The sequence below is a fragment of the Stenella coeruleoalba genome, assembly GCF_951394435.1.
Source record: "Stenella coeruleoalba genome assembly, chromosome: 11".
In the NCBI taxonomy this organism is placed as follows: Eukaryota; Metazoa; Chordata; class Mammalia; order Artiodactyla; family Delphinidae; genus Stenella; species Stenella coeruleoalba.
The window spans coordinates 7,553,918-7,579,743 of NC_137157.1; the positions used below are offsets into that span (position 1 = coordinate 7,553,918).

Consider the following 25,826-nt stretch of genomic DNA (forward strand, 5'->3'; position numbering starts at 1 on the left):
GATGAAAAAGTTCTGGAGATGACTGGTGGTGATAGTTGTGCAACAATGTGAATGTACTTGATGCTACTGAACTGTATACTTAAAATTCTTAAAATGGTAAATATTTAAAAGTAAAAAATATATAGGGGGGAAAAAAAGGAACAGCAAGGAAGCCAGTATAGCCAGAGCAGAATAAACAAGGAGGAGTACAGTAAGAGGTAAGACCGAGATTGCATAGGACCTAGGGACTTCCCTGGTGGTCCAGTGGCAAAGAATTCACCTTGCAATGCAGAGGACACAGGTTCGATCCCTGCTCAGGGAACTAAGATCCCACATGCCATGGGGCAACTAAGCCCATGCGCCACAACTACTGAGCTCGTGCACCTCAACTACAGAGCCTGCGTGCCGCAAACTACAAAGCCCACCCGCCCAGTCTACACGCCACGAGAGAAGAGAAAACCCGCACGCCACAACTAGAGAGAAGCCCACGCGCCACAACGAGAGATCCTGCATGCCTCAACGAAGACCCACATGCCACAACTAAGATCTGACACAGCCAAAAATAAATAAAACAAATAAATAATAAACAAATCTTTAAAAAAAAGAAAAGGGGCATAGGACCTTGTAGAATACAGTAAAGATTCTGGACTTTACTCTGAGTGAGAAGAGAAGCTAACAGAGAATTCTGAATGAGAATTACATGGTCCTACTTATTTATAAGGACCATTCTGGCTGCTGTACATAGAATAGAAGGAAGCAGGGAAACCAGATAGGAGGCCAACACAATATCCCAGGCAAAGATGGTGGTGATTTGGACCAGAGTGGTAATGGTGGAGGTGGTGAGAAGGGGTTGGAGTCTGCATAGTCTCTGAAAGTACTAACAATAGGATTTGCTAACAAACTGGCCAAGAGGCATGAGAGGAAAGTCAAGAATACCACTGAGGTTTTGGGCCTGAGTAACTGGAAGAATGGGGTTGCTATAAACTGAAATGGGGAAGGCAATAGGAAGAGCAGGCTTGGGGGTGAGATCGGGAGTTTTCCTGTCCGACACCCAAGTGGAGATGTCAAGTAGGCAGTTGGAGTCTCATCCTAAATCCCATCCCTCTAGAACTTGGCTAATTAAATGGTTCATCTAGAATCACAGATTATCAAAACCCAAAGTGTCCCCAGATCACCAGATATCTTTTCTTCACGTGACAGATGAAGAGTGCCCCAGGTCACATACCTAGTTAACAGCAATTTGGAGCAGAACTCAAGTCACTTAATTCTCAAGTCAACACTTTTTCCACCACACTACCACCCTAATTAAAACTGAAGCAGGGACTTCCCTGGTGGCACAGTGGATAAAACCCCACACTCCCAACGTAGGCAGCCCGCATTCGATCCCTGGTCAGGGAAGTAGATCCCACATGCATGCTGCAGCTAAGAGTTCACATGCCACAACTAAGGAGCCTGTGTGGCACAACTAAGGAGCTGGCGAGCCACAACTAAGGAGCCAGCCTGCTGCAACTAAGACCCCATGCAACCAAATAAATAAATATTAAAAATAAATAAAGTTACTCTTTTTTAAAAAAAACTGAAGTAGTACTGATTCATTAAACAAATATTTATCCAGCCCCAGACTTTGTGCCGTGGTGCCTGAATTAGTGAGATAAGCAAGACGACACAGTCCCTCCCACTGCTGAACTTACAATCTGGTGAAGAAGATAGATATCAAGTAATCACTAAAGAAACTATGGAAGCAACGATATGAGAAGTGCTATGAAAGAAAGGTTAAACAGCTATAACGCTATAACAGTATAAAGCTGGAGAACCTAATCTAGACTAGGGGAAGGGCTTTTCCAAGAAACTGATATTTAATCTGAGAACTGAAACCTGACTAGGAGTTAGCCAGGCAAAGAAAGTGCAGTTTAGGAAAAGGAATACAGGGAACCTGGCAGGCGGAGAGAACAGCATGTGCAAAGGCCCTGTGGCAGGGAAGCACCTGTAGTTGAAAGAAGAAAGAGAAAGCCAGCTTGGCTAGAGCAAAGTGAGCAAAGGGCAGTGGAAACGGCAGAAAATAAGGCTAAGAGGTAAAATGGAGCTAGGTATCATGACGGACCTTGCAGGTGTACGAGAAAAGCACCGCAGCAACCTTGAACTATAGTTTATCTGAGTCTTGGCAGAATACCTCGGAACACCAGACGGTAGAAGGCCTCTAAAGGAGTTGTGAGGCCCTCTCCCACTTGCTCCTTATCTCCCTGGGAGGCAGTCATGAGACAGTTTCTCCTCGCCTCCCAGGATCTGATGAGGTATAGAGCTTTCTGCCCTGGACTCTTCAAACTAGAGCTGCAGGATATAAACCCGCTTAGTGGCATCAAGGCTGTCACAACTTTCAGTGCAGTCATCAGCTCCTTTTGTTTTGGTGCCACCCTTTTCGGTGTATGCAACTAGGACCCAAGGAGCTGGCAACTTCAGCTTACTCTTCTCAGTCTGTATATAAGTAATGAACCGTCAGAATATGAAAGTGGTTCATTGTACCTTTACCAATCAATTGGTCAGGCTTTGATTCTTTTGTATGAGCTTTACAGTAGGACATGTTAAATGTTTAACTTGATTCTAAAAGCAATGGGAAGAACTTTCCTGGTGGCACAGTGGTTAAGAATCCGCCTGACAGTGCAAGGGACATGGGTTCAATCCCTAGTCCGGGATGATCCACATGCCACGGAGCAACTAAGCCTGTGCACCACAACTACTGAGCCTGCGCTCTAGAGCCCACGAGCCACTACTGAGCCCACGTGCCACAACTACTGAAGCCCGTGCGCCTAGAGCCCGTGCTCCGTAACAAGAGAAGCCACCACAATGAGAAGCCCGCGCACCGCAACGAAGAGTAGCCCCGCTCACCGCAACTAGAGAAAGCCCACGTGCAGCAACGAAGACCCAATGCAGCCAAAAATAAATAAATAAAATTTTAAAAAATAAAAGCAATGGGAAGTCACTGAAGCAGGATTATATCTGCATTAAAAAAAAAAAGTCACTGTGGCTGCCATGTAGATAATGCATTCAAGAGAGGTAAAAGTATTCAATGGAGTAGGTTGATGGTGGCTTATCATGTAACCTATTTCCTATAAGCACATTTGTATTTTAACACTTGAACACCTATTCTGTGCCAAGCAATAGGAAACAGATACCAAGAAGAATAAGACAGTCCCTACACTTATATACCTTAGTTTGGCCACAATCAGCAGTAAATGTAACCCACTGTGACCTGCTTGAGGAAGGAAACACACACAAGGGGCAGGAGTACAGGAGAGCGGACAATTAGCTCTGCTTGGGATGCCCAGGCAAGACTTCCCTGACCAGAGCTGTGGAGGATAAATAAGGGTTTGCAAGGCACTCAGAGGACAGATAGTACATAAAAAGATACAGAATCATCAAGTGAAGTGTGCAGGAGCTACAAGTCACTCAAAATGGTGCGAGGTAAAAGACAAAGCAGGAGATGGTGGAAGGTCAGGCTAGAATCCCAGCAGGTTTGATTCAGGAGGCTGAATTATGACCTGTGGTTTATTTACACAGTGAAAAGAACTTAGATATAGCTCAAAGGCCTAGCTCCACCATTTATTAGTTGTGTGGTGTCACGCAGGTTTCATCTTTGAACCCAGTTTCTTTCTCTCTTTTTTTAATTTTTATTGGAGTACAGTTGATTTACAATGTTGTGTTAGTTTCAGGGGTACAGCAAAGTGACTCAGTTATACATATACATACCTCCACTCTTTTCTAGATTCTTTTCCCATATAGGCCATCAGAGAGTACTGAGTAGATAGACTTCCTTGTGCTATACAGTAGGTCCTTATTAGTTATCTATTTTGTATATGAACCCAGTTTCTTCACTTGGAAAAAGGGAATAAATACCCACAGTATTAAGTGAGGTCTGAAATTATGTGAATGAGCTCCCAAATAATAGCAATTATTATGTAAAATGCTACAAAGCAGGTTGTTGGGTTTTTTTTGTTTTGTTTGTGTGTTTTAAGCAGGTTGTTTTTTGTTTTTTAAATAGTCTTTACTAGGGTTTTTCCTCCCATTCAAAAAAGGAGGACAGATTTCATGGAGAAAATTTAGACAACACATAAAACAACACAATTTTACAACTCCCCAGAGCCCATCCAGGAGTACTTACCCCAAGACCCCTCCACCAGACACCCTGGCCTGATGCCAGGTACCCTGTGGTGTTTAACAGCGACTCCAAGAGAGGCACTAAACACCAGTCTGTGCTGAATCTACACCTCCCCATAGTCCCTGGCACCAGGATACCTACTGAACCCAAACTGAACAGGTGGTAGGGCTGAGGTTTCTAAGCAAAGACAATGATAATAATAATAATTACTAGTAGTAATAGTAATAGTGATACTTAATACTTTCTATTGAGTGCCAAGTTATAAGCACTTTACATGGATGAACAGCCCTACTGTATACGAGCTCCATTTAACAGATGAGGAAATTGAGGGCAGGAGAAGCATAGTAACTCACCCAAGGTCTCACAGATACACCAGCACTCAAAGACAGCCTGGCTCTAAGCCGAAACACTAAGCCTTCCAAGCGCCAAGTGAACCCTGGCAATTCTAAGTATTGATTTGGATACAAATGAATTAAAGAAATCAGATAAAATCAAAATGGAATAGATGCCAAACTGTTAACAGTAGCTATCCCTGGAGGGTGAAATTATGGACAATTTTTTACTTTTTATATGTATTTAATTTGAACTTTGAGAATCAGAAAAAAATTTTAAGAAATATATATTATAAATACATGTATTATTAAACATATTTTTAATTTGGATTATAACATTTTAAAAATACTAGATGGAAATATACTACAATGTTAATGGTAGTTATCTCTGGGTGGGGGTGGGTTATCCCTGGGTATTACAAATAATAATAGGTAAATTTTATGGTATTCTTTATACTTCTATATTTTCCAAGTTTCCTACAAGGGGTACCTTTACAAATATGAAAAAAAAGTAAGAAATTAATTTTACCTTAAAAATAGATATTACTGAGTCTTATAATATCTGACTACTGTGGTTGGAGTATGAGTAGTCCACATCAGTATTATTTAAAGAAGGATCATGACTTGGGCATATTTTTTAAAAAATAACTTATTGGGGTTTTGTTTTTATTTCCTAAGTCCAAAAGTAAAACATACTCAATGTTTGGTTCAACCTGGCCCCAGGGCCCAGAGACATTCCAGAGATCATCCATAGGCCATCCACACAGATGTCACAACAACTAGGAAATGGGAAAATTTTCCCCCATGCTTGGAGCCCAAGTCTCGGGGCTTATGAAATTCTCATGAGTAAATACCAGGCCCTTATCTAAAACAGATACTTCCACTAAGCCCTCAGCCTCCATTTCCTCAGGAAGTAGGGGGCCAAGGGCAGCCTCAAGGCTGAAAACCTCTCTTCAGCAACCTCTACAAGCCCCTGATTCAACATGATTAATCCAGGAAGCTCATTTTCTTCCAGAAAGTCTGTTCCACTACTAGACAATTCTAATACTTCACAACAACAACAAATGCTTCTGAACTGAAACACACCTCCATTAAATCAGGCACAGATTCTAGCAATGGAAACGTGGGCTCAAATCCCAGCTCTACCTGCAACAAGCTGTGTAACCTTGTGTGTTTTTACTTAAGCCCTCTAAACACAGCTTTTTTCATCTGTGAGTGGGAGTAACACCTTCACAGGCTGTAGTGAGGATTAAAGGAGAGCACCTACGTGAAAGTACCCAGCACGCTTCCTAGCCCCATCCTCTGGAACCAGATCAAATGAGCTTAATCACTCCTCCACACTTCAGCCTTTCAAATCACCAAAAACCATAATCGTGTCTTCTCCATTCTAAGCATTCCTATAGTACTTCCTCGCTATAAAACTCCCTCTACTTGGGTGGGAGTCTCCCATCAGGGTGACCAGCAGCCAGGTGCCCTCAGATCTGTTTTGGAGTAAATCACAGTAGCTAACACACTGCTCCATGCCAGCCACTCTTATAAACCTTGCTGGACAGAGCTCAGCCTCCCTAACGGCCCTGAAGATGGAGAGGCTCAGAGACAGGAAGTAGCCTGCCCAAGGTCACACAGCTGGGAACCTGCTGAGCCCATTCCCTTCTCACTATGCTACAGTGGCTCCCAACCTCCACAGGCCCAGCAGCCAGGTGGGCTCAGTGCTCCATGGTGGCTCAGTCCCAACTGTTCAACGCCTCTGGTGGAATCTGGCTTCTTGGTTAGATAGTGCCCCCTCCCTTGCTGGATGGGATACAAATCTCTAGGGCTCTCACGGAGTAAGGGAGGCTCTCCTGATCCTGCATTTACTGACACAGAACAAACTCTGAAGGAAGGAATACAACCAAAGCGGACCCACCAGGGAGTCTGGTAAGAAATAAAATGAAAAGAAACAAACAAAACTGTGCCAAGCAAAATCACAAAGGTTATCTTATGTCATCTTCCCAACAACTGTGCCAAGTGGGATTGTTATAGGTCATTCTGTCTTATGTTTTAATGAGAAAATGGAGACTTAGACAGATAAGGTAAATAATTGCACTAAAATGTAAGCTCTATGAAGGCAGAAAACTTGTCTAATCTGATCACCACTCTATACTCAGAGCCTAGGACACTGAAAGAAGAACCATGATTTGAACACTAGTCTCTTCATCTTGCTTTCAAATTCAAGTTGTGAGTGCCTCTGGCAGAGGCTGTGCTGAGCCATTAGTGCCTGTTCACCGAGCAATGAACAGTCCTTTTAAGAGGCTTGGAAAGGGGGCAGGGAGCCATGTCTCTCCAAGACACAGCCTCTAAATGGGCTCCAAGGCAGTAGGGGGTTCCTTTAAGTAATGAGTTGACAGAGTCACTCATCTGCCTAATTCTCCTTTGCTGCTGTCTGGAGCAGAGACGCTAGGCACACTGTACATACAAATCCCAAACCCTGCTCTGGACCCCCAGGGCAGCAGCCCTTTGAATACTTACAAAGGGCATCCTCTGTAAGCTCAATAGGCAGCCTGTGAGGCTGACCCACAGCTCTGGTCTCTCCCTCTCAAGCTCTGCTGGTATTTGGGGCAGGAGGCAATCGTGGCCTCAAATAGATCCATATGCAAGCAGGGCACGGAGCCAACCGAACTGTGTCCCCTCTATCCAGCCCACTCTTCAGAGATCTAGTTTCTACTCTCTATGCCCAGGGGAGTTCTCTGGGGGAACAGCTTGAGTGGTAAAAAGCCTGAGTTCTGCAGTCAAACAAACCTGCATTCAAAATCTGGCTCCGCTGCATGCTGGTTGTGACCTCGGGCAAGCCGTTTAACCAATGGGGGTCTATTTCATCATGGTGAAAACAGGCTAATGACACCCACATCTTAGGGCTCTTGTGAAGATCAAGTGAAGCAGTGTTTGTCCAAGACCTAGTTCAGTGACTGGCACAGCGGGGCTGAGAGCTCATTACCAGTATCTCTAATGCCAACGGTGCCGCGAGGCAGACTAAACATGCCACCACACATGCAAGTTCCTGGATGGTCTGGCCTGAATTTAGCTCCACCCAGCTCGCCCCCTCCCCTTCTTGCTTCAGCCCAGTGTATTATAGCCGGGCCCTTGTCTTAAATCAGCTCTGCAGCTCTCAGTGAGCAGCAACAACAAAACAGTAACAGCACACACGTCCAGCCGAAGGTGAAGGAGCCCAGCTACGAAGCACTGAAGTGTGGCAGTTACAGGAATCCCTGAGGCCTCTCTGCAGACCCCCACAACTGGCCACAGGATCGAAGCTCCCACCCGGAAACTGCCTCGCCCTCTGCAGGGTGAAGGCAGAAATCCTCCTAACTGGGCCTAAATTCCCCAAGGAGCTTCATGGTGATAATGCAAATGTAATTCTAAAGCACATCTTCTCAATGCTGCCCTTCAACTTAGAGAATCAGAAAACAGGAAGCCAGTAGATTCATTTGTGCCTCTTCTCCCAACTCTCCTAGGACAGTACCCAAAAGATCTCCTGCACAACTACTACATACCCGATATCCATGGACAGCACGGGAGGAGCAAGCAATTTTCCCAGAGCCAGTATTTTTTATTTATTTATTTTTTGGCTGCACTTCACGGCCTGCAGGATCTTAGTTCCCTGACCAGGGATCAAACCTGGGCCCACAGCAGTGAAAGCGCCGAGTCTTAACCACTGGACTGCCAGGGAAATCCCAAGAACCAGTCTTGAGGATAATGCTGTGGCAAGGGAGGCTGTAGACCATCTCCAGGACTGAAGACACAGACTAACTTTCACCAAGTGCCCATACCCTGCATCAGATTTCCCCCAAGTATACACAGTCCTATTTAATACTCAGAGGCAGAAGATACTGTGTCCATTTTACAGGTGAAGATACTGAGGCTCTGGAACGTAACTATTTTGCCCAGGGCCACACAGCAAAGCTGGTGCCCTTTCCTTTGGCCCAAGCTTTGCAGAATGAACCCAAGAAAATCATTCTCCATGCCTTTTAGGATCCCCTAAATAAAGAAAGGCTTCTACAGGTTCATTCTGGAACAATCTAAGGAAAAAGTCTGTCCTTTGTCTCAGTATTAGAAAAGGCCTATTCCTAAAATAACATTATAAACTATTCACAAATTTTTATAGTGTATTAGAGTTCAAAGAACTTTCCAGGGACTTCCCTGGTGGTCCAGTGGGTAAGACTCCACACTCCCAATGCAGGGGGCCCGAGTTTGATCCCTGGTGGGGGAACTAGATCCAGAATGCATGCGCAACTAAGAAGCCCGCATGCCGCAACTAAGAAGCCCACATGCCGCAACTAAAGATCCCACGTGCCACAACTAAGACCCGGGGCAGCCAAAATAAAAAAAAAATAAAATAAATATTTTAAAAAAAGAACTTTCCAAATATTATTAGGCCTTCAGGACCCTTCTTAATTGGAGGGTAGCTATGAATTGTCCCATTTTGCAGATGTGTAACCTGAGAGCCAGAGGGTAGAGACCTTGCTCAAAGCCACATGGTAAGTATGTGGTAGACGAAGTCTCCTAAGGTTCTTGATATTCTATGTGCTGCCTTTTTTTTTTGGTTTATTTTTATTAAAAATTTTTTTCTTCCGGTTTTATTGACATATAATTGACATAGATGTATAAGTTTTAAAGTGTACAGCATAATGATTTCACTTACATCATGAAATAATTACCACAATAAATTTAGTGAACATCCATCATCTCATATAGATACAAAATCAAATAAATAGAAAAATATTTTTTTCCTTGTGATGCGAACCCTTAGGATTTACTCTCTTAAAAATTTTCATATATAACATACAGCAGTGTTAATTATATGTATCATGTTGTACATTACATCCCTAGTACTTAATTATCTTATAAGCAGAAGATTGTACCTTTTGACAAACTTCATCTAAGTCCTCCCCGCCCCACAAAGCAGCCTCCCTGCAGTCCCTCCCCTCCTTTATGCTGAGAAGCCGAGAGCCTACCACTGCCTTCCAAACCACCTGCTGGGAAAATAAGGTGTGTCAAAGAACACTGAGCCAATGAAGACAGACGGCTCAAGCCCCAATCCTCATTTCTAAATACTTCCCAGATGACCCTCTTGGAGACACCAGGTAGCAGAATAATGCCCAAGATGAACAGGGCTCACTTCAGACATGAAGCTCATACTCAAGTGAGGGACCCTGTGGCAAGACACTTGACCCCATCCAGCTTCCTCACCTGTGAAATACAGATACTTGTTGAATTTATAAAGGAGCTTCGGCTCCTGACTAAGTTTTGCAAGTACTATGCAAACACATGACTACTGAATTCGAGTTCACCCATCCTTCGGTTACTCAGGCCCCAAACCTAAAAGTCATCCTTAACTGTTCCCTGTCCCTCACACTCCACATCCAACCCATCTGCCTCCAAAATATCTTCACCACCAGAACCCTAGTCCCAGACACCTTCAACACTCCTTGGATAATTCCAACAGGCCCCACTGGTCTCCCTGCGTCCTCTTTCGTCCCTCTGTGGTCCTTCGTCCCTCAGTGGTTCATCATCCACGCAGCAGCCTGAATGATTCTTCTCAATCATAAATCAGATCCTGTCACTTCACAGTTTAAAACCTTCCAGTGGATTTTCATTACACTTGGAGTAAAACCCAATTTCCTTACCAGAGCCGACATGACCCTGGCTCCTACCTCTTGCTCAGACCTTCCTCTCGTCACCTCAGCCACACTGCCCTTACTTCTTACCCTCAGACCCATCTCAGGTGCTTTGCACATACTGCTCCTTCTACTTCAAGTCTCCCCTCCCATAATGCTGAAGGGCCGCCTTCTTATCATTTTATGTCACCTCTTCTGAGAGGCCTTCCCCAACCACTCCAGTTAAAGCCATGCCACATCCTCACGCCTATTCTCTCTACCACACTATTCTGTTTTATCTTCCTTGTCCCACTTCATAACTACAATTTTCTTGTCTACTTGTTTATTTTGTCTCCCCAGAACTACACTACAAGCTCCACTACTCCTGTTCATTATTACACTCTCAGTGTGTAGAACAGTGCTAGGCACATAGCAAGCTTTCAATAAACATTTTAGGAACAGTTGGTTCAAAAGGCAATGGTGGGGGCTTCCCTGGTGGTGCAGTGGTTGAGAGTCCGCCTGCCAATGCAGGGGACATGGGTTCGTGCCTTGGTCCGGGAAGATCCCACATGCCGCGGAGCGGCTGGGCCCATGAGCCATGGCCGCTAAGCCTGCGCGTCTGGAGCCTGTGCTCCACAACAGGAGAGGCCACAACAGTGAGAGGCTCAAGTACCGCAAAAAAAAAAAAAAAAAAAAGAATCCGCCTGCCAATGCAGGGACACGGGTTCGATCCCTGGTCCGGGAAGATCCCACATGCCGCAGACCAACTAAGCCCGTGCGCCACAACTACTGAGCCTGCGCTCTAGAACCCGTGCACCACAATTACTAAGCCCGTGTGCCTAGAGCTCCGCAACAAGAGAAGCCACCGCAATGAGAAGCCCGCGCACCACAAAGAAAAGCAGCCCCCGTTCACCGCAACTAGAGAAAGCCTGCGCGCAGCAACAAAGACCCACCGCAGCCGAAAATAAATTAATTAATTTTTAAAAAAGGCAATGGTGTGCTCCCCTCTTCCTCTGCCCAAATTTAAGATTGGAAGTTTGTTTACTCATCCATTCAATCATTCATTCATTCATTCAGTTCAAATCAACAGCTGACTATAGGACACCTGAGAAGGTACCACAGTGAATAGGGATGACCTGTTTCCCAATTCAAAGCAAGATTTTTTTTTAAACATGGCACTTTATACAGGCACTTATAACTTCTGCAAATTTGTCAGACTTCTTTGTAGTTAACTGCTGTTTCAGATTTACATGCAAGAGGTTACGTGACTTCCCCAAGGTCACAGGATGAGAACTCAGCATCCCAGTATCTCAAGGCAAAACCAAAATCTAAAATGTATCTGGAAGTGCCCAACCATTTTTATTTACCATCCGTGGTCATTTACACAAAATTTAAAAAACCAGAGAGTAAATGTGGCTTTTCAAAAATTTCACCTCCATTTTCTTCACTCTGTTTCTATCTTCCTACCTGGTAGCAGGTACTATCAAACAATAGAACACTTTAAAGAGCACTGTTTTCTGGTTATGGACCATTAATGGTACCCTGGTTGACAGGCTGAGTCTTGATGCCAAAGGGAAGCAGTACTATAGTGCAGGTGCTGGGACCTCAGCCTTGGGAGTCAGAAAGGAGCAGATTCAAATCACATCCACTCACAACTAGTGATAAGGCCCTAGACAAGTCTACTTTAATTTAATTAACAAACAATTATATAGCACTTACTAGATGCCAGCAGGGTTCTCAATACTTTGCAACTATGATTATTAGATAAGTCAGATATACTATTATCCGTGTCTTACAGGTGAAGAAACAGGCATAGAGAGGTGAAGTAACTTGCCCAAAGTCACAGCAAGTGAGTATTAGTCACCATTCAAATAAGATCGTGTGATGCCAGAATCCATGCTCTTAGCCATTACACTATGCTTCTGCTCTAATCCTGTTTCTTCATCTATAAGACAGGGCTAATAAATCTGCCATATCTCACAGGATCATGTGAGACTACCGGCACACTAAGGTAAATGTTAGCTACTCTTAGTGGTAGTAGTAATTGCCATCATTCTATCATCTACCTTCACCTTTGGTCCAGCCAAGGTCCCACCAAGACCTTTGGTCTTCTGCCCAAAATACTTTAGCTGAGAAAGATCTCCAAGGTCCTCTGCAGTAGAATACATTAGAATATACTGACGTTTCACGAGAACAAAAATTGTCTGCTTTTTTTGCTTCACTGTATCCAGAGGAAGCAGTGGATACTCAGTAAATACGTGGTGAATAAGGTAGTAATAAATTGAATGCATAGACCAGGTTCTGTAGACACAACAACTAAAGTAGTACCATCACTTCTCAAATGTAGCTAAACACAAAAGAGGTAAATTTACAAGGTTTTCAGAGCATAGTGGTAGCTGGCCGTTACTTAAGACAGCCTGGCTATTAGGAGACAGTGTGGTATAATGCTGTTCATTCATCTTAGCTAAATGAACAAATAAGGAGACTCAGGTTCTCAAGGTCTTGGATTGTCTATCTGTAAAAGAGGAAATTGGACAACATGATGATCATAAACAAATATATTCTACTTTCTCATCACTTTATAACAATCATCATAACAATATGAATGGAAGCCGACCAACAAAAACTCAATAAATGTTTGTCAATGAACATAATCCCCAACTGACAGATGAGGAAACTGGGATTCAGTTCTCAAGTTCAAGGTCACTTGCACTGGGTAGAATATGAACTATAGTCCAGACCTCTTCCTACACAGGTCTAACACTCATGCATTCCAAGATCCTTTGTGATATCAGTCCTCTCTTCCAAGTTCAATAAATCTGTAATAATTTATCTTATCAAATAATCTCTCCTAACTTCACTACATCATGGGTCAGGAGGATCAGAAAGAAACACTATTTCCACTTTGTTAACCTGGAAAATCAAAAGATCTAAAGAGATAATTAGCAAATCCCTTTTTTTGCGCAGAATTTAGAGATCATAAAATAAATGATGATTTCGCTTTAAACCATATGGTTTAAATTTAAACAATGTGACTTAAAAAAAAAAAAACTTCTGGTAACACAATACTTTTTGAGAGTACAGTACAAAAACTTCTTTTTCAGTTCTGTAATCAGAGTTGTGCTACTTGATCCAAAGTAGAACCACAAAGTTAAATGTAAAAGGCTGTCAGAGAATATCTATAAATGCTTGCTCACTTTATTTTTATTAATGAAATACATGCCTGACATTGAATCTGAGTATAACACCTTCCTAGGATTGTCAAGTTAGGAGTGAAAAAACATCTGGCAGTCATAGTCAATTTTCTAGATGGTTCATAACAGGACAGTCAAGGTCAAATTGTTGAGTCTCTTTTACCCTCCCATCTAGTAACTGAAAAGCAACTAATTATGAGCTCAAAATACTCCGTTCTGGTACTCTCACAAACACAAATGTCAGCTCCAGGATCACACTCGGGCTCAGAAAGTTCTGAGGGCAGGCTGACATGAACAAGAACAGAGAACAGAGGGGTAGTAGGGCAGATGCTCAGGCCACAGCACTTGGGTAACACTCAGAGAGCAGGAACTTTTACCTACTTTCTAGCAGTTTCATCATCTATCAAATGAGAACAGTCATCTCACCAAATGATTTATGAACCAAATGACATGACGAGGAATTAAGTCTTGCAATCTTGTGCAAAGGTGAGAGACTACAGTTATCGTTACTAATTACTACGCCTGGGCACGGAAGGCCCCCTCTAACTCCTGGCTATATGTTCCGCAGGATCCCCACAAGATGGAATAGGTAATAGTTTTTTTCCTCCAAACTTCAGGTCTGGCAACCACGGATGCACCTGGCTAGCAAGGGTCTGCTGCTGAGAGATGAGAAGTGAGGCCTTCGGGCTCTGGACCTAGCGGGCTCAACAACCACCGCGCCCCCCAGTCACCTTGTCCTGACCTTGAGGAACAGCAAAAGAAAAAGAAAAAGAAAAAGAAAACCCTACAGGGGAGAAAGTGCGGCCCTCAAAAGAGGTGCCTCCACTCTTCACCTGGCCGCCGCTTCTGAGACCCACGCTTCCCGCGAGGCGGAGACAAGGCTGGGAGAGCTGAGCCGGGGACGCCTTGACCTCGGGCGAAGGGCCCAAGGCAGGGACAGGTACACGAAAACCGGGCGGAGGTCGGGCCCGCCTCGCCTTGCCTCGCCCACAGCCGCAAGCACAGGAGGAGGTACCCCGCCCTCGTGAACCCAGAGGGCCCTCAGTTCGCTCTCACCTGCAGCCGGGTCACCAGCAGGTTGTAAGGCGCCATTTTGTGCACTGACAAAGATGAGGTCGCTTGAAAATGACGTGAACACGGCGTACTTAAAGCCTTCGGGCAGGGGGCGTGGCCTGAATAGAACCGCAACACAGTGAAGGCTGGGCCTCCCGAGAGGCGCCGAGTCCTGCGAGCGCCTTGGGCGGAGCTCCCGTGTGAGGAACCTACAGGGAAGAGGACAAAGCTGCATAAAAACACTTGCGGAAATAAATACCGGGAACAAGGATGTCTTATCGAAGTGCAAGCTTCATCTTTGCACTTTTCAATTTGTATCTTCCATTCAGATCTCCAAAGGTGGTTTTTTGTTTTTTGTTTTTTTTGATGACTTTCATGCACCTGCCAGGACCTGACTCCCCAGTTAGGACGGAAACTTGTCTTTGAAATGTCATCGCGCGAGAACGACCGGGGCGTGGTGCAAAGATTGTAAACGCTGATGGAAGCCTAGAGAACCAATCACGGCGACCAGGAGGCAGGAACAATGGAGGTTAAAGGTCGGCCGGAAGTTCCCTAAGTTTCCGGTGGCATAGAGGGAGCTATGGCTAAACATCACCCGGACTTGATCTTTTGCCGCAAGCAGGCTGGTGTTGGTGAGATGGCCTCCTGCCCCCGACTGTCTCGGTGGGGATAGTATTAGAACCTGAGGAGTCCGGGGTTCCCATCACTTCCTTAGGGTCTTGCCTCGGCGGCGCCACGTTTCCCGCCTCACGGTCGGTAGTGTAGGAGCGCGTGGGTTTAAGGTCTCTGATGAAAAGAGGGCGGGGCGTGCGTGCTGGGAGGCGGAGGCGGGCTGCCGGGATGGGGTCCGGAGAAATTCTCAGTTTGCCCAGGACCTGGGAGGGACTTCGGGAGGGTGTGGATTTGGTTCGGATTGAAGTTTATGAGGATAAGATGGAAAGACTTCCTCAAGGGCTCACTGCAGTCCCTGCTCCTGTCCCCACCTCAAGCTCGAGGATGTTTGTCCCCTCTTCGTCAAAACCTTAATCCTAATTGTACTCTTTACTGTCTTTCATCTTGCAGCCATTGGAAGACTATGTGAAAAATGTGAGTGGAACACGCCTCCCCAGACAGCCCACCCGTCCCACTCAGTTTCTGTGGAGCCAGCCAACGGGCATTTCCAACGGTGCCACTAAGAGCGCTTTGAGTAGATGTGACTGGAAGCATGTTAACACAATGGCAGGCTGCAACTAAAGGCCACCACCCCACTCCAACTTGCACATTTTAGACACTAATTTGAGAAAAATCTCTAGCTGTGGACCAGAAGTAGCATGACCCCGTCCCCAACACACACAGCGTTCTGCCAGTTAATCATACAGACTTATCTACCAGGTGCTATTCTAAGCTCTTTACCCATTAGTTGATTGACTTTTCCTGTGTGTTGTGGAGATTGAGCTGGACACTAGGTAAGCCAAGTTCTGTGATGCCAAAGCAGCAGGCCCTAAAGTCACCATCAGAAGACCAGTGTATTTCCCCGTTAACAGGAGGAGGGCAAAGGACTTGAAGTACTTGCAAGTGGGCATAACTTCATTCTCTTTTCCTCACAGGTGATGGCAAGTGTGTGATCTGTGACTCCTATGTGCGTCCCTGCACCCTGGTGCGCATATGTGATGAATGTAACTATGGCTCTTACCAGGGACGCTGTGTGATCTGTGGAGGGCCCGGGGTTTCGGATGCCTATTATTGTAAGGAGTGCACCATCCAGGAGAAAGATGTGAGTATATACTAAGCTTTTCATCTGATCCTTCCTTATATTTAGTAACACTTTGCCATCCATTCCTGTGGCCTGTAGGTGACTATGTTCATCTAGTCATCTAGGTTATAATTTCTTCAAAGTCTGTGAGCCAAACTGGATGTAGTCCAACAAAACGCACTTATTTTGCATCAAGGACAAAAATGCAAGAGAAGCAAATGTTTGTCAGCACTAGCAATTTGGAAAGCCCTCTCTTCCTTTGATGTCTCTCTCTCTCGTTATTTTTTTTTCTCTCATTATTTTTATTCAGAAATAATATCCTTTTTTTTTTTTGGCTGCCCCCCCTGGCTTGTGGGATCTTAGTTCCCCAACCAGGGATTAGACCCAGGCCACGGCAGTGAAAGCCCAGAATCCTAACCACTAGGCCACCAGGGAATTCCCAATATCCTGCATTTTTAAGTCCTAGCACAGTGCATGGTGTGTAATAACCACTCAGTAGTTCTCTTAACTATCATTAAGGACTATTTGGGTGGATGTGGTGACTTCTGAACTTGGGACAATTCAAGTTGATTTCAGCTCTAAGTGGCTAGAGAATGCTTTTGGTTTGATTTTGCAGAATTGATTGCAATTCTTCTTATGACATTTTTGCCCCTTGACATTGTGTGGTGGCAGTGGCTAGTTATTCAACTTCTTGAGCCAGATGCCAGGGTAGAGGAATGTAGGTCTATACCAAAAGTAGGCTTCTTGGGGAGAGGGGTGGGAAACCCATGAATCAGCTTTTATTCTTCTTATGACACAATAAAAGGAACTGTGATACATTACCAATAGGCTAGTATAAGGTATCTGGTTACCTAATCTAGGATAAGGCATAAGGCAAAAGATAAATAATTCTTGGGACTTCCCTGGTGGTCCAGTGGCTAAGACTCTGCTCTCCTAATGCAGGGGACCCGGGTTTGATCCCTGCTCAGGGAACTAGGTCCTACTTGCCACAGCTAAGAGTTTGCATGCTGCAATTAAGAGCCTGCAACTAAAAGATGCTGCATGCCCCAATGAAGATCCAGCAGATGGCAACAAAGATCCCGCGTGCGGCAACTAAGACCCAATGCAACTAAATAAATAGATAGATAAATAAATAAAATCTTTAAAAATAAATTTTTTTTTTTTTTTTTTTTTTTTTTTTTTTGCGGTATGCGGGCCTCTCACTGTTGTGGCCTCTCCCGTTGTGGAGCACAGGCTCCAGACGCGCAGGTTCAGCGGCCATGGCTCACAGGCCTAGCCGCTCTGCGGCATGTGGGATCTTCCCAGACCGGGGCACAAACCTGTGTCCCCTGCATCGGCAGGCCGACTCTCAACACTGCGCCACCAGGGAAGCCCCTTTTTTTTTTTGTCTGCATTGCCTGGCTGTGGAATCTTAGTTCCTGGACCAGGGATGAAACCCAGGCCCCCTACAATGGAAGCACACAGTCCTAACCACTGGACCACCACGGAATTCCCAAAAGAGAAATAATTCTTAATATTTCCTTATGCAAAGAGTAGGTAGTTTTATATATATATATATGCATACACACAGACACACACACATACATACGCTATCTCTCTTATTCTTCACAGTAGCTTTGTTAAATAGGGATTATTATTATCTCCATTTACAGCCTCTCACCCAGCTGATAAGTGGCAAGTCCAATCTATCTGACTAAACCTAGTGGTGTCCTTTCATAAGTCCTTTTTTCTTTCTTTAACCCAATTTATTATTTATTTAGTTTTGGCTGCGTTGGGTCTTTGTTGCTGCGTGCAGGCTTTCTCTAGGTGCGGCAAGCAGGGGCTACTCTTCACTGCAGTGCGCGGGCTTCTCATCGCGGTGGCTTCTCTTGTTGCGGAGCACGGGCTCTAGGTGCGCGGGCTTCAGTAGTTGTGGCTCACGGGCTCTAGAGCGCAGGCTCAGTGGTTGTGGCACACGGGCTTAGTTGCTCCGCAGCATGTGGGATCTTCCTGGACCTGGGTTCGAACCTGTGTCCCCTGCATTGGCAGGTGGATTTTTAACCACTGCGCCACCAGGGAAGTCCCCTTTCATGAGTCCTTTTGATAGGATGTGCCTGTGTTGAGGAGAAGCAATTCAGCCACCTCAGCAACCTTTACATTTGGATCCTGTCTACCTCTAATAAGTGGGATATATCAGACCAGATAAAACTTTCTTAACATCATTAATTCTTCTGTTATTTAGAGAGATGAGAAAGGTCATAGATAAAGTACCAGAAACATAATTTCACATGGTGATTTGAACATCCTCTTGTCCTAAACTGTGATTTGCATTTACCTTTGACTGTCAAATCATATCCTGCTTGATCTGATCCACTCCCTTTATAGAAAGGACCTTGGTTTGTGTATTTGTCTCCCCTTTTGCCTAGTTCTTGGTATACTCCCTGGCATGTACTGTAAGTATGGTCCGCATTTTTGTTGCTACCTCTGTAAATCATGCATAGGGTTCCCCCTACAGAGTGTCTGGTATATAGTAGGTGTTTGGTAATTATTTATAGCCTATATACCACGGTGAGACAATATCAGTGAAGAGAAAGTACAAACAATCCTTAAACTAGCTAAAACTAGCTAAAGAGTCCATTAAGGACAACATTTTCTTGAACCTTTGCATGGTTGTAGCTAGAGGTTTTGTTTTGTTTTGTTGTAGCTAGAGTTCTTATCTGGCTTATGCTTGGCAACCAGAGAGTGCTTAATAAGTGTTAATTGCTGTCTGATTCCTCTGCATGCGGTATGTGACCTGATCATTCTGGATCCTTGTGCCTCATTCTGTCCCTGAGAATTATTCTAGATGTCACCACTTCCTCTACTTCACGTGTACAGGAATGTTCTGAGGATATCTGAGATGGTATCTAACTCACATTTACTCAGCAGTAGTTTCCAACGAACACAAAACAGTCCAGTGATATGATCCAGCCTCTCAGCCTTACAGATCATCATGTAGATTAAGTACCTAAGACTTTCCTATGCAGAAATCTTCCTGCAACCAAAGCAGCCCCTGTTACTGTTCTCTTCCTGCAACTTCCATAATTTATAAGGGAATTAGACCAGTAAACTAAGCTGGGTGTTCTCCATAGTTTTTCAAAGCTTCAAGAATACTCAGGATTTGGGGACAATATCTGTGGGCATTGCTGCCAGAGGACCATTTGTTTCTTTGCCTTTTTTTTTTTTAATTATTTATTTATTTTTGGCTGCTACTCTTCGTTGCGGTGCGCAGGCCTCTCATCACAGTGGCTTCTATTGCTGCGGAGCACGGGCTCTAGGCACGTGGGCTTCAGTAATTGTGGCTCACGGGCTTAGCTGCTCCACGGCATGCGGGATCCCCCCAGACCAGGGCTCGAACCAGTCTCTCCTGCGTTGGCAGGCGGACTCCTAACCACTTCATCACTGGGGGAGTCCATTTTTTTTTTTTTTTGAAAGAAATACTTTGTCCTATCTAAAGTGAAGCTTTGGGCTTCCCTGGTGGCTCAGTGGTTAAGAATCCGCCTGCCAATGCAGGGGACACGGGATCGAGCTCTGCTCCGGGAAGATCCCACATGCCACGGAGCAACTAAGTCCATGGGCCAAAACTACTGAGCCTGCGCTCTAGAGCCCGCGAGCCACAACTACTGAGCCCATGTGCCACAACTACTGAAGCCCACACACCTAGAGCCCATGCTCTGCAACAAGAGAAGCCACCGCAATGAGAAGCCCACGCACCGCAATGAAGAGTAGCCCCCTCTCGCTGCAACTAGAGAAAGCCCGTGCACAGCAACAAAAGACCCAACTCAGCCAAAAATAAATAAATAGATAAATAAGTAAGAAATAATAAATAAATAAATAAAAAATAAAGTGAGGCTTTGATTGTGTCCCAAAGGACACTTTTTTTATTTTATTTTTTTTGTGGTACGCGGGCCTCTCACTGTTGTGGCCTCTCCCGTTGTGGAGCACAGGCTCCAGACACGCAGGCTCAGCAGCCATGGCTCATGGGCCCAGCTGCTCCATGGCACGTGGGATCTCCCCGGACCGGGGCACGAACCCGTGTCCCCTGCATCGGCAGGCGGACTCTCAACCACTGCGCCACCAGGGAAGCCCGGACACTTTTTTTTTAATATGAGTTTATTTATTTATTTTTGGCTGCATTGCGTCTACATTGCTGCGCACCGGCTTTCTCTAGTTGCAGCGAGTGGGGCCTACTTTTTGTTGTGGTGCACAGGCTTCCTATTGCAGTGGCTTCTCTTGTTGCAGAGCACGGGCTCTAGGGTCATGGGCTTCAGTAGTTATGGCATGCAGGCTCAGCAGTTGTGGCTTGTGGGCTCTAGAGCACAGGCTCAGTAGTTGTGGCACACAGGCTTAGTTGCTCTGCGGCATGTGGGATCTTCCCAGGCCAGAGATCGAACCTGTGTCCCCTGCGTTGGCAGGCAGATTCTTAAGCACTGCACCAGCAGGGAAGTCCCAATTTGTAGTTTCTTATGTGTGGCATCATATTGATCTCCCTTCGCCCTTGACTCCTTTACGCCTTTTACTTAACCATTTTCTTTAACTCTCCCAACAAGAAGACAAGAAAAATAGTAGCTAATATCTTTGGAGCACTTGCTATGTACCAGGTACTGTGCTGGACATTCTTTTCCAAAAGTTCTATATGATACAGATGAGGAAACGAATGGCTTAAAGGTGTTAAGCATCTTAGCCCAAGGTCACATGACTAATAAGTGGCAGATATGGGATTAGAACCCAGGTCTATCTAACTCAGTTTCTCAACCCTTTTTTCCCCCATGATTGTTCCCCCAAAGGAGAAAAGTTAAAATCTAATTTAAATTAAATTTTCTTGGGAATTCCCTGGCAGTCCAGTGGTTAGGACTCTACGCTTCCACTGTAGGGGACACGGGTTTGATCCCTGATTGGGGAACTAAGATCCTGCATGCTTCGCGGCATGGCCTAAAAATTGATTGATTAATTAGTTAATTAATTACATTTTCTCCACCAAAAGAGGAACTGAATGCTAAGGAGTAAGATTTTGTTGGGTAAGAACAAACTTCAGATCGCAAACCACTATAATAGCGAAGATGTTTTCATCCCCACTGAGGGTGCATGGTCTGACTCAGAGCACTTAGTCTGACCGCCTGACGGTCTTGGTCTTCTCAGGGTGGGTAAGGATGTGCCCCTCCCTCTCTTGCTATTTCTACCATTCTCTTCTCTCCATTTAAGTAAACAGCGGAGCAGTCAAATATATGCAAAAGTTATTTGATACTTTTCAAAGCTATTTCACAAGTTTACCATGCTCTCCAGCTTCCAAAACCACGGGAAAGTTTTGGTTCTTGCCTCTGGGAAGCCCTGTTAGAAAAAAACGCCAGACTGGGAGGTAGAAGCCCAGGTTCAGGTCTTGGCTTTGCTACTAACATGCTGTGTGTGGCTATGGGGAAATCTCCACCAAAAGGAAGTATTGAATAATAATCCCTGTTACCTTATGGGTACATTTACTGAGAGCTTAAAAGCCTTTAAAATTAAAGTTTCAAATAGAAAACATGATACTCTTGTTAAGGTCTCAAACCAGTGTACAGTCTGGTTTTTACATTGTAGGTATTCATTGGACAGTTGCTGAAAGAATGAACGAAGTTTCATCTTCTAGTTTCTGTTAATAAGGCAGGTCTTGCCTGCTGTTCATAATTCTTTGCTACCGATTGTAAGAAATAGAGATGTGGACGCATTTTCTGTAATCATGTTTTTCTGATCTCAAAATTTTTAAATTGCCTTTGGTTCTGTACCTATTTCCCCGTTGTATGTTATATTTTGGTACATGATTAGCGTTGGTTTTTTTAAAATAAATTTATTTTGTTTATTTTTGGCTGTGTTGGGTCTTCATCGCTGCGTGCGGGCTTTCTCTAGTTGCGGCCAGCGGGGGCTACTCTTCGTTGCGGCAGGTGGGCTTCTCATTGCGGTGGCTTCTCTTGTTGCAGAGCACGGGCTGTAGGCGTGCGGGCTTCAGTAGTTGTGGCACGTGGGCTCAGTAGTTGTGGTGCACAGGCTTAGTTGCTCTGCAGCATGTGGGATCTTCCTGGACCAGGGCACGAACCTGTGTCCCTTGCATTGGCAGGCAGATTCTTAACCACTGCACCACCAGGGAAGCCCTTGAGGTTTCTTAACAGTCCTTCCATCTTCCTTTTCATGCTTTCCATTCACAGGCATATTCACAAAAGCCAGCCAGTTCCGATGCACACATCCTCACCTCTTCACAACATTAGTGGAATTTGGGAACAACCACAAGACCCATGGGAGATGTGTAGAAAATAAAAAACAGGAGTTTAGGCAAGAAAACAGGAAACTTATAAGTCAGTGAGAGAAAATGCCATAAAAGCCAAAGAGCTAATAATCCAATGCGTTGGTTTTCCGATTTTTTTTTTCAACTTTTTAACATGTAGAGTCCCATCTTCAAAAAGTGTCTTACACAGAAGCCGCGTGTGTATGTGTGTCTGTGTGTTAGGTTGAACCATCATGAAATTGCTGATATTTATTTTTGGCAATTTCTTATAATTTATTAAGGGCTGGCTATATGCTAGGCATTGTTCTAAGTATATTGATTCTTAATTCTGTAAGGTCGGTTCTACCATTGTAGTAATTTAATATGTGACTAAAAAGAGACACAAGGAGGTTCATAACTTCTCAAAATTCAGGTGACCTATCTCCAGAGCCTACAACCTTTTTTGTTTGTCTGTTTTGGCTATGTTGGGTCTTCGTTGCTGAGCGCGGGCTTTCTCTAGTTGTGGTGAGCAGGGGCTACTCTTCGTTGCGGTGAGCAGGCTTCTCATTGCAGTGGCTTCCCGTTGCAGAGCACAGGCTCTAGGTGCGCGGGCTCAGTAGTTGTGGTGCATGGGCTTAGTTGCTCTGAGGTATGTGGGATCTTCCTGGACCAGGGCTTGAACCCCATGTCCCCTGCATTGGCAGGTGGATTCTTAACCACTGCACCAGGGAAGTCCCTACAATCTTAATATGAGTGAGAACACAGCTGCACAGATTGGGGGGTGCGTCCTACTGTCACCTGGCACCTCTCAGGACTCTCTAGGGCCCTATAAATACAGTTTATATACACTGACCTGATCCAGTCATCTTATAGTTGGATACAAATCCAGACAGAAGTGGTTTGCCCACAGTCACACAAGTCAGTGAGGCAGAATAAGCCTGAACAGGCTATCATAATACCATAAAATTTCAAAGCATCCCTAAAGGGCTTAAAGCACTGTCGTGTTTAATAGCAGGCTACCTGGGGCCAGGAGAGGCAGCTCTTCCCACGTTTGTACCAGGACTTTGAGTACAGATTACGTGGCTTACTTGAGTTCCCCCAGCAAGCCATTGGTGGGGCCGGGCCCACAACCCGGCTTGCTTAGCACACCAAACTCCACAGATGGTAGTTCTCAGTGTAATACATGGTACATGTTTTCTAGAAAATAATGAAATGTTAGTGTTGGCTTTGTGTGGTTTCAGAGATTTTTGTACAGTGTTGATATCAGTCCCCAAAAAGAGAAATCAGCTGAATTAGAAATTAGGCATTAGAGATGCCTAAGGACTTGATTCATTCATTCATTCTATAGCCCAGTGTCACAGGAAACAGCTGCCTTTGACATGGGTGTTTAATAAAATCCTGAGATCTAAGAAGCTTTCTTCCAGTAGCAATTCCCCCAATTTTCCTCCCATCATCCCCAATCAACTGATGGAGTCATCATTCCTGCAAAACACAGCTTCCCAAGGGCTTCACTGAAACCACTCAAGCTCACAAAACGGCCAGGGGAGGGTGTCACTACACATCAGAGTATGAGCCGTCAACAGCTGTCTCTGGCACAGGAGCACTCTTCCCCCAAGACCATGTGTCCGGTTAAGTGAATTGATACGGACACACCAAACTCAGTATTCTCTTACGATATTTGAAATGTAAGGTACTATTTCCTAAAGTCTTTAGGTTTTTTTCCCTTGGTATTTTCTCCTTTCTTGGGATAGTGAAAGAAAGCTAGGAAGCTTGATCTGTAGATGATTATTACCATTTCTTACCTCTCACTTGGAGAAAATCCTTTGAACACCTTAAAGAGTTTTAGATTCTACCTCCACTATATCATATTAGTAACAGAAGTGGGCTAAGAATCCAACATTATAAGTGCAGGCCACTGGATAAACGGTGGACAGGCCCTGGGCACATTCTCGGTGTTTAGTAAATACTTGATTGATCAAATAGCATAACTGAAGATGAATGGCTAAACCATTAATCCAAAAGTTATTTTTATCTTAAATCCCTCTCAGTTCAAGCTCAGAGACTTTTAACAACTTATCTGTTCTGTTTTCCAGAGAGATGGTTGCCCAAAGATTGTCAATTTGGGGAGCTCTAAGACAGATCTCTTCTATGAACGCAAAAAATATGGCTTCAAGAAGAGGTGATTGGTGGGCTGCCTCTTCCTCCCCCCATCAAGCTGCTGCAGCTGCCAAAAGAAATGCCTACAGAAAGGAAATGGAGCACAGAGCATCACCTGAATTGCCTATTAGTACACTGGCCCCTTTCCACCCTTTCCTCTCCTCTCACCCAGCCATGGTAGGAATGGAAAAAAAGATTCTTCGCAGAGCACTCTGGCAGACTGTACCACAGACAAATTAATAGATTGGTTCACGGCATTCCTTAAATTCAAGAAGCAAGGCTGTGTTAATCCACATCAAGAAGTTCTGTACATCAAAAGCTTCTAAAACAGGAATGATGTATTATTTCAGTCTTCTGTTTGAGGAGCTGACTGTGAGGCTAGCTGCAGTGAGAAGCATGGCCTTGCAGCAGCTCTGATGGCAGCTGTCCTTGATGAAACATCTGCAGTGCGATGGGGGCTCTCAGAACAGTCAGTGTGGGCATTTCATCTTGTAACACCCACCAGGTGGTGCTGCTTCATGTTATTTTTCTTCTAAAAATTGGAAACCCTTTCTGTTGCTATTGTATTCATAAAGTAGGTGTTTATTTTCTGGTAGTCAGCCCCTCCCCAATTTAATTTTAACTCTAGGAATTTTAGTCACCCAGGAATTTGTGATTCAAAATAAAGGTACTGGGATTCATTAAGCACCTTGTTCTCTTATTACTACTGGAATTCAAAACCACCCATGCCTTTTATGATAGGTAAACCAAAGTTATTTTTAGAAACTTTGATGTTTCCCCTTCCTGTCCAACTTGAATTTTGAACTGAAGAGATGGCTTCCAGTAATGTTGAAGGGAATGAGACAAAATGTACTCGAATGAGTTAGGAGAACTGAATTTGGTTGATTTGTTTCACAAAGTGCATATATACTCACATTAAGGATATGAGGGGAGGGATTTCCCCGGTGGTGCAGTGGTTAAGAGTACACACTTCCAATGCAGGGGGCATGGGTTCAGTCCCTGGTCAGGGAACTAAGATCCCACACACCTCTCAGTGCAGCCCCCCCACCAGAAAAAAAAAGGATATGGGAGGTTGGTTTAAGTAAATTCAAATTCAGACGCATCCTTTACCCTAACTCAACTACCTGTACTTTTTGTCTGCTAGAGGCAATAAGCAAGTTAACCTGAGGAGCCACATTCATAATTGGAGACTTCCAGTCAAGAAGGTCTTTGACACCATGAATTTGAAAAAGGTTGTGCGTCCTGCAGATTCTAGGGGCCTGGCCCAGTGTTACCCTGCAACTCAGTGGCAGGTCCAAGTTGAGATGAGAGCCTTCTGATTTCCTATCAGGGTTTTATCTTGG

General features: G+C 44.6%; 2 protein-coding genes across 2 annotated transcripts in view; one reads left to right on the forward strand and one right to left on the reverse strand.

Annotated features, from left to right (window-relative positions):
• The window catches only part of ACO2 (aconitase 2), a 51,839-nt gene extending 37,336 nt beyond the window's left edge, over positions 1-14,503 (reverse strand). The window contains exon 1 of the mRNA XM_079937148.1: positions 14,348-14,503. Within this exon, the coding sequence (XP_079793274.1) occupies positions 14,348-14,383 (36 nt within the window). The 5' untranslated portion in view covers positions 14,384-14,503. The remainder of the gene's footprint in view (positions 1-14,347) is intronic.
• A 384-nt stretch (positions 14,504-14,887) lies between these two features.
• PHF5A (PHD finger protein 5A) lies at positions 14,888-25,168 on the forward strand. The gene is made up of 4 exons (XM_079937150.1): positions 14,888-14,976; positions 15,407-15,430; positions 15,931-16,097; positions 24,420-25,168. Exons 1-4 carry the CDS (start codon positions 14,925-14,927, stop codon positions 24,507-24,509), a joined length of 333 nt encoding a protein of 110 aa, XP_079793276.1. The 5' UTR covers positions 14,888-14,924; the 3' UTR covers positions 24,510-25,168.
• The last annotated feature ends 658 nt before the right edge of the window (positions 25,169-25,826 follow it).

Excerpts from the sequence above, each read along its gene's own strand:
- PHF5A (XM_079937150.1), top strand. The coding sequence starts at position 14,925 with ATGGCTAAACATCACCCGGACTTGATCTTTTGCCGCAAGCAGGCTGGT. Across the intron at positions 14,977-15,406 it reads CCGCAAGCAGGCTGGTGTTG|CCATTGGAAGACTATGTGAA; the intron begins GTGAGATGGCCT and ends TTCATCTTGCAG. Across the intron at positions 15,431-15,930 it reads TGGAAGACTATGTGAAAAAT|GTGATGGCAAGTGTGTGATC; the intron begins GTGAGTGGAACA and ends TTTTCCTCACAG.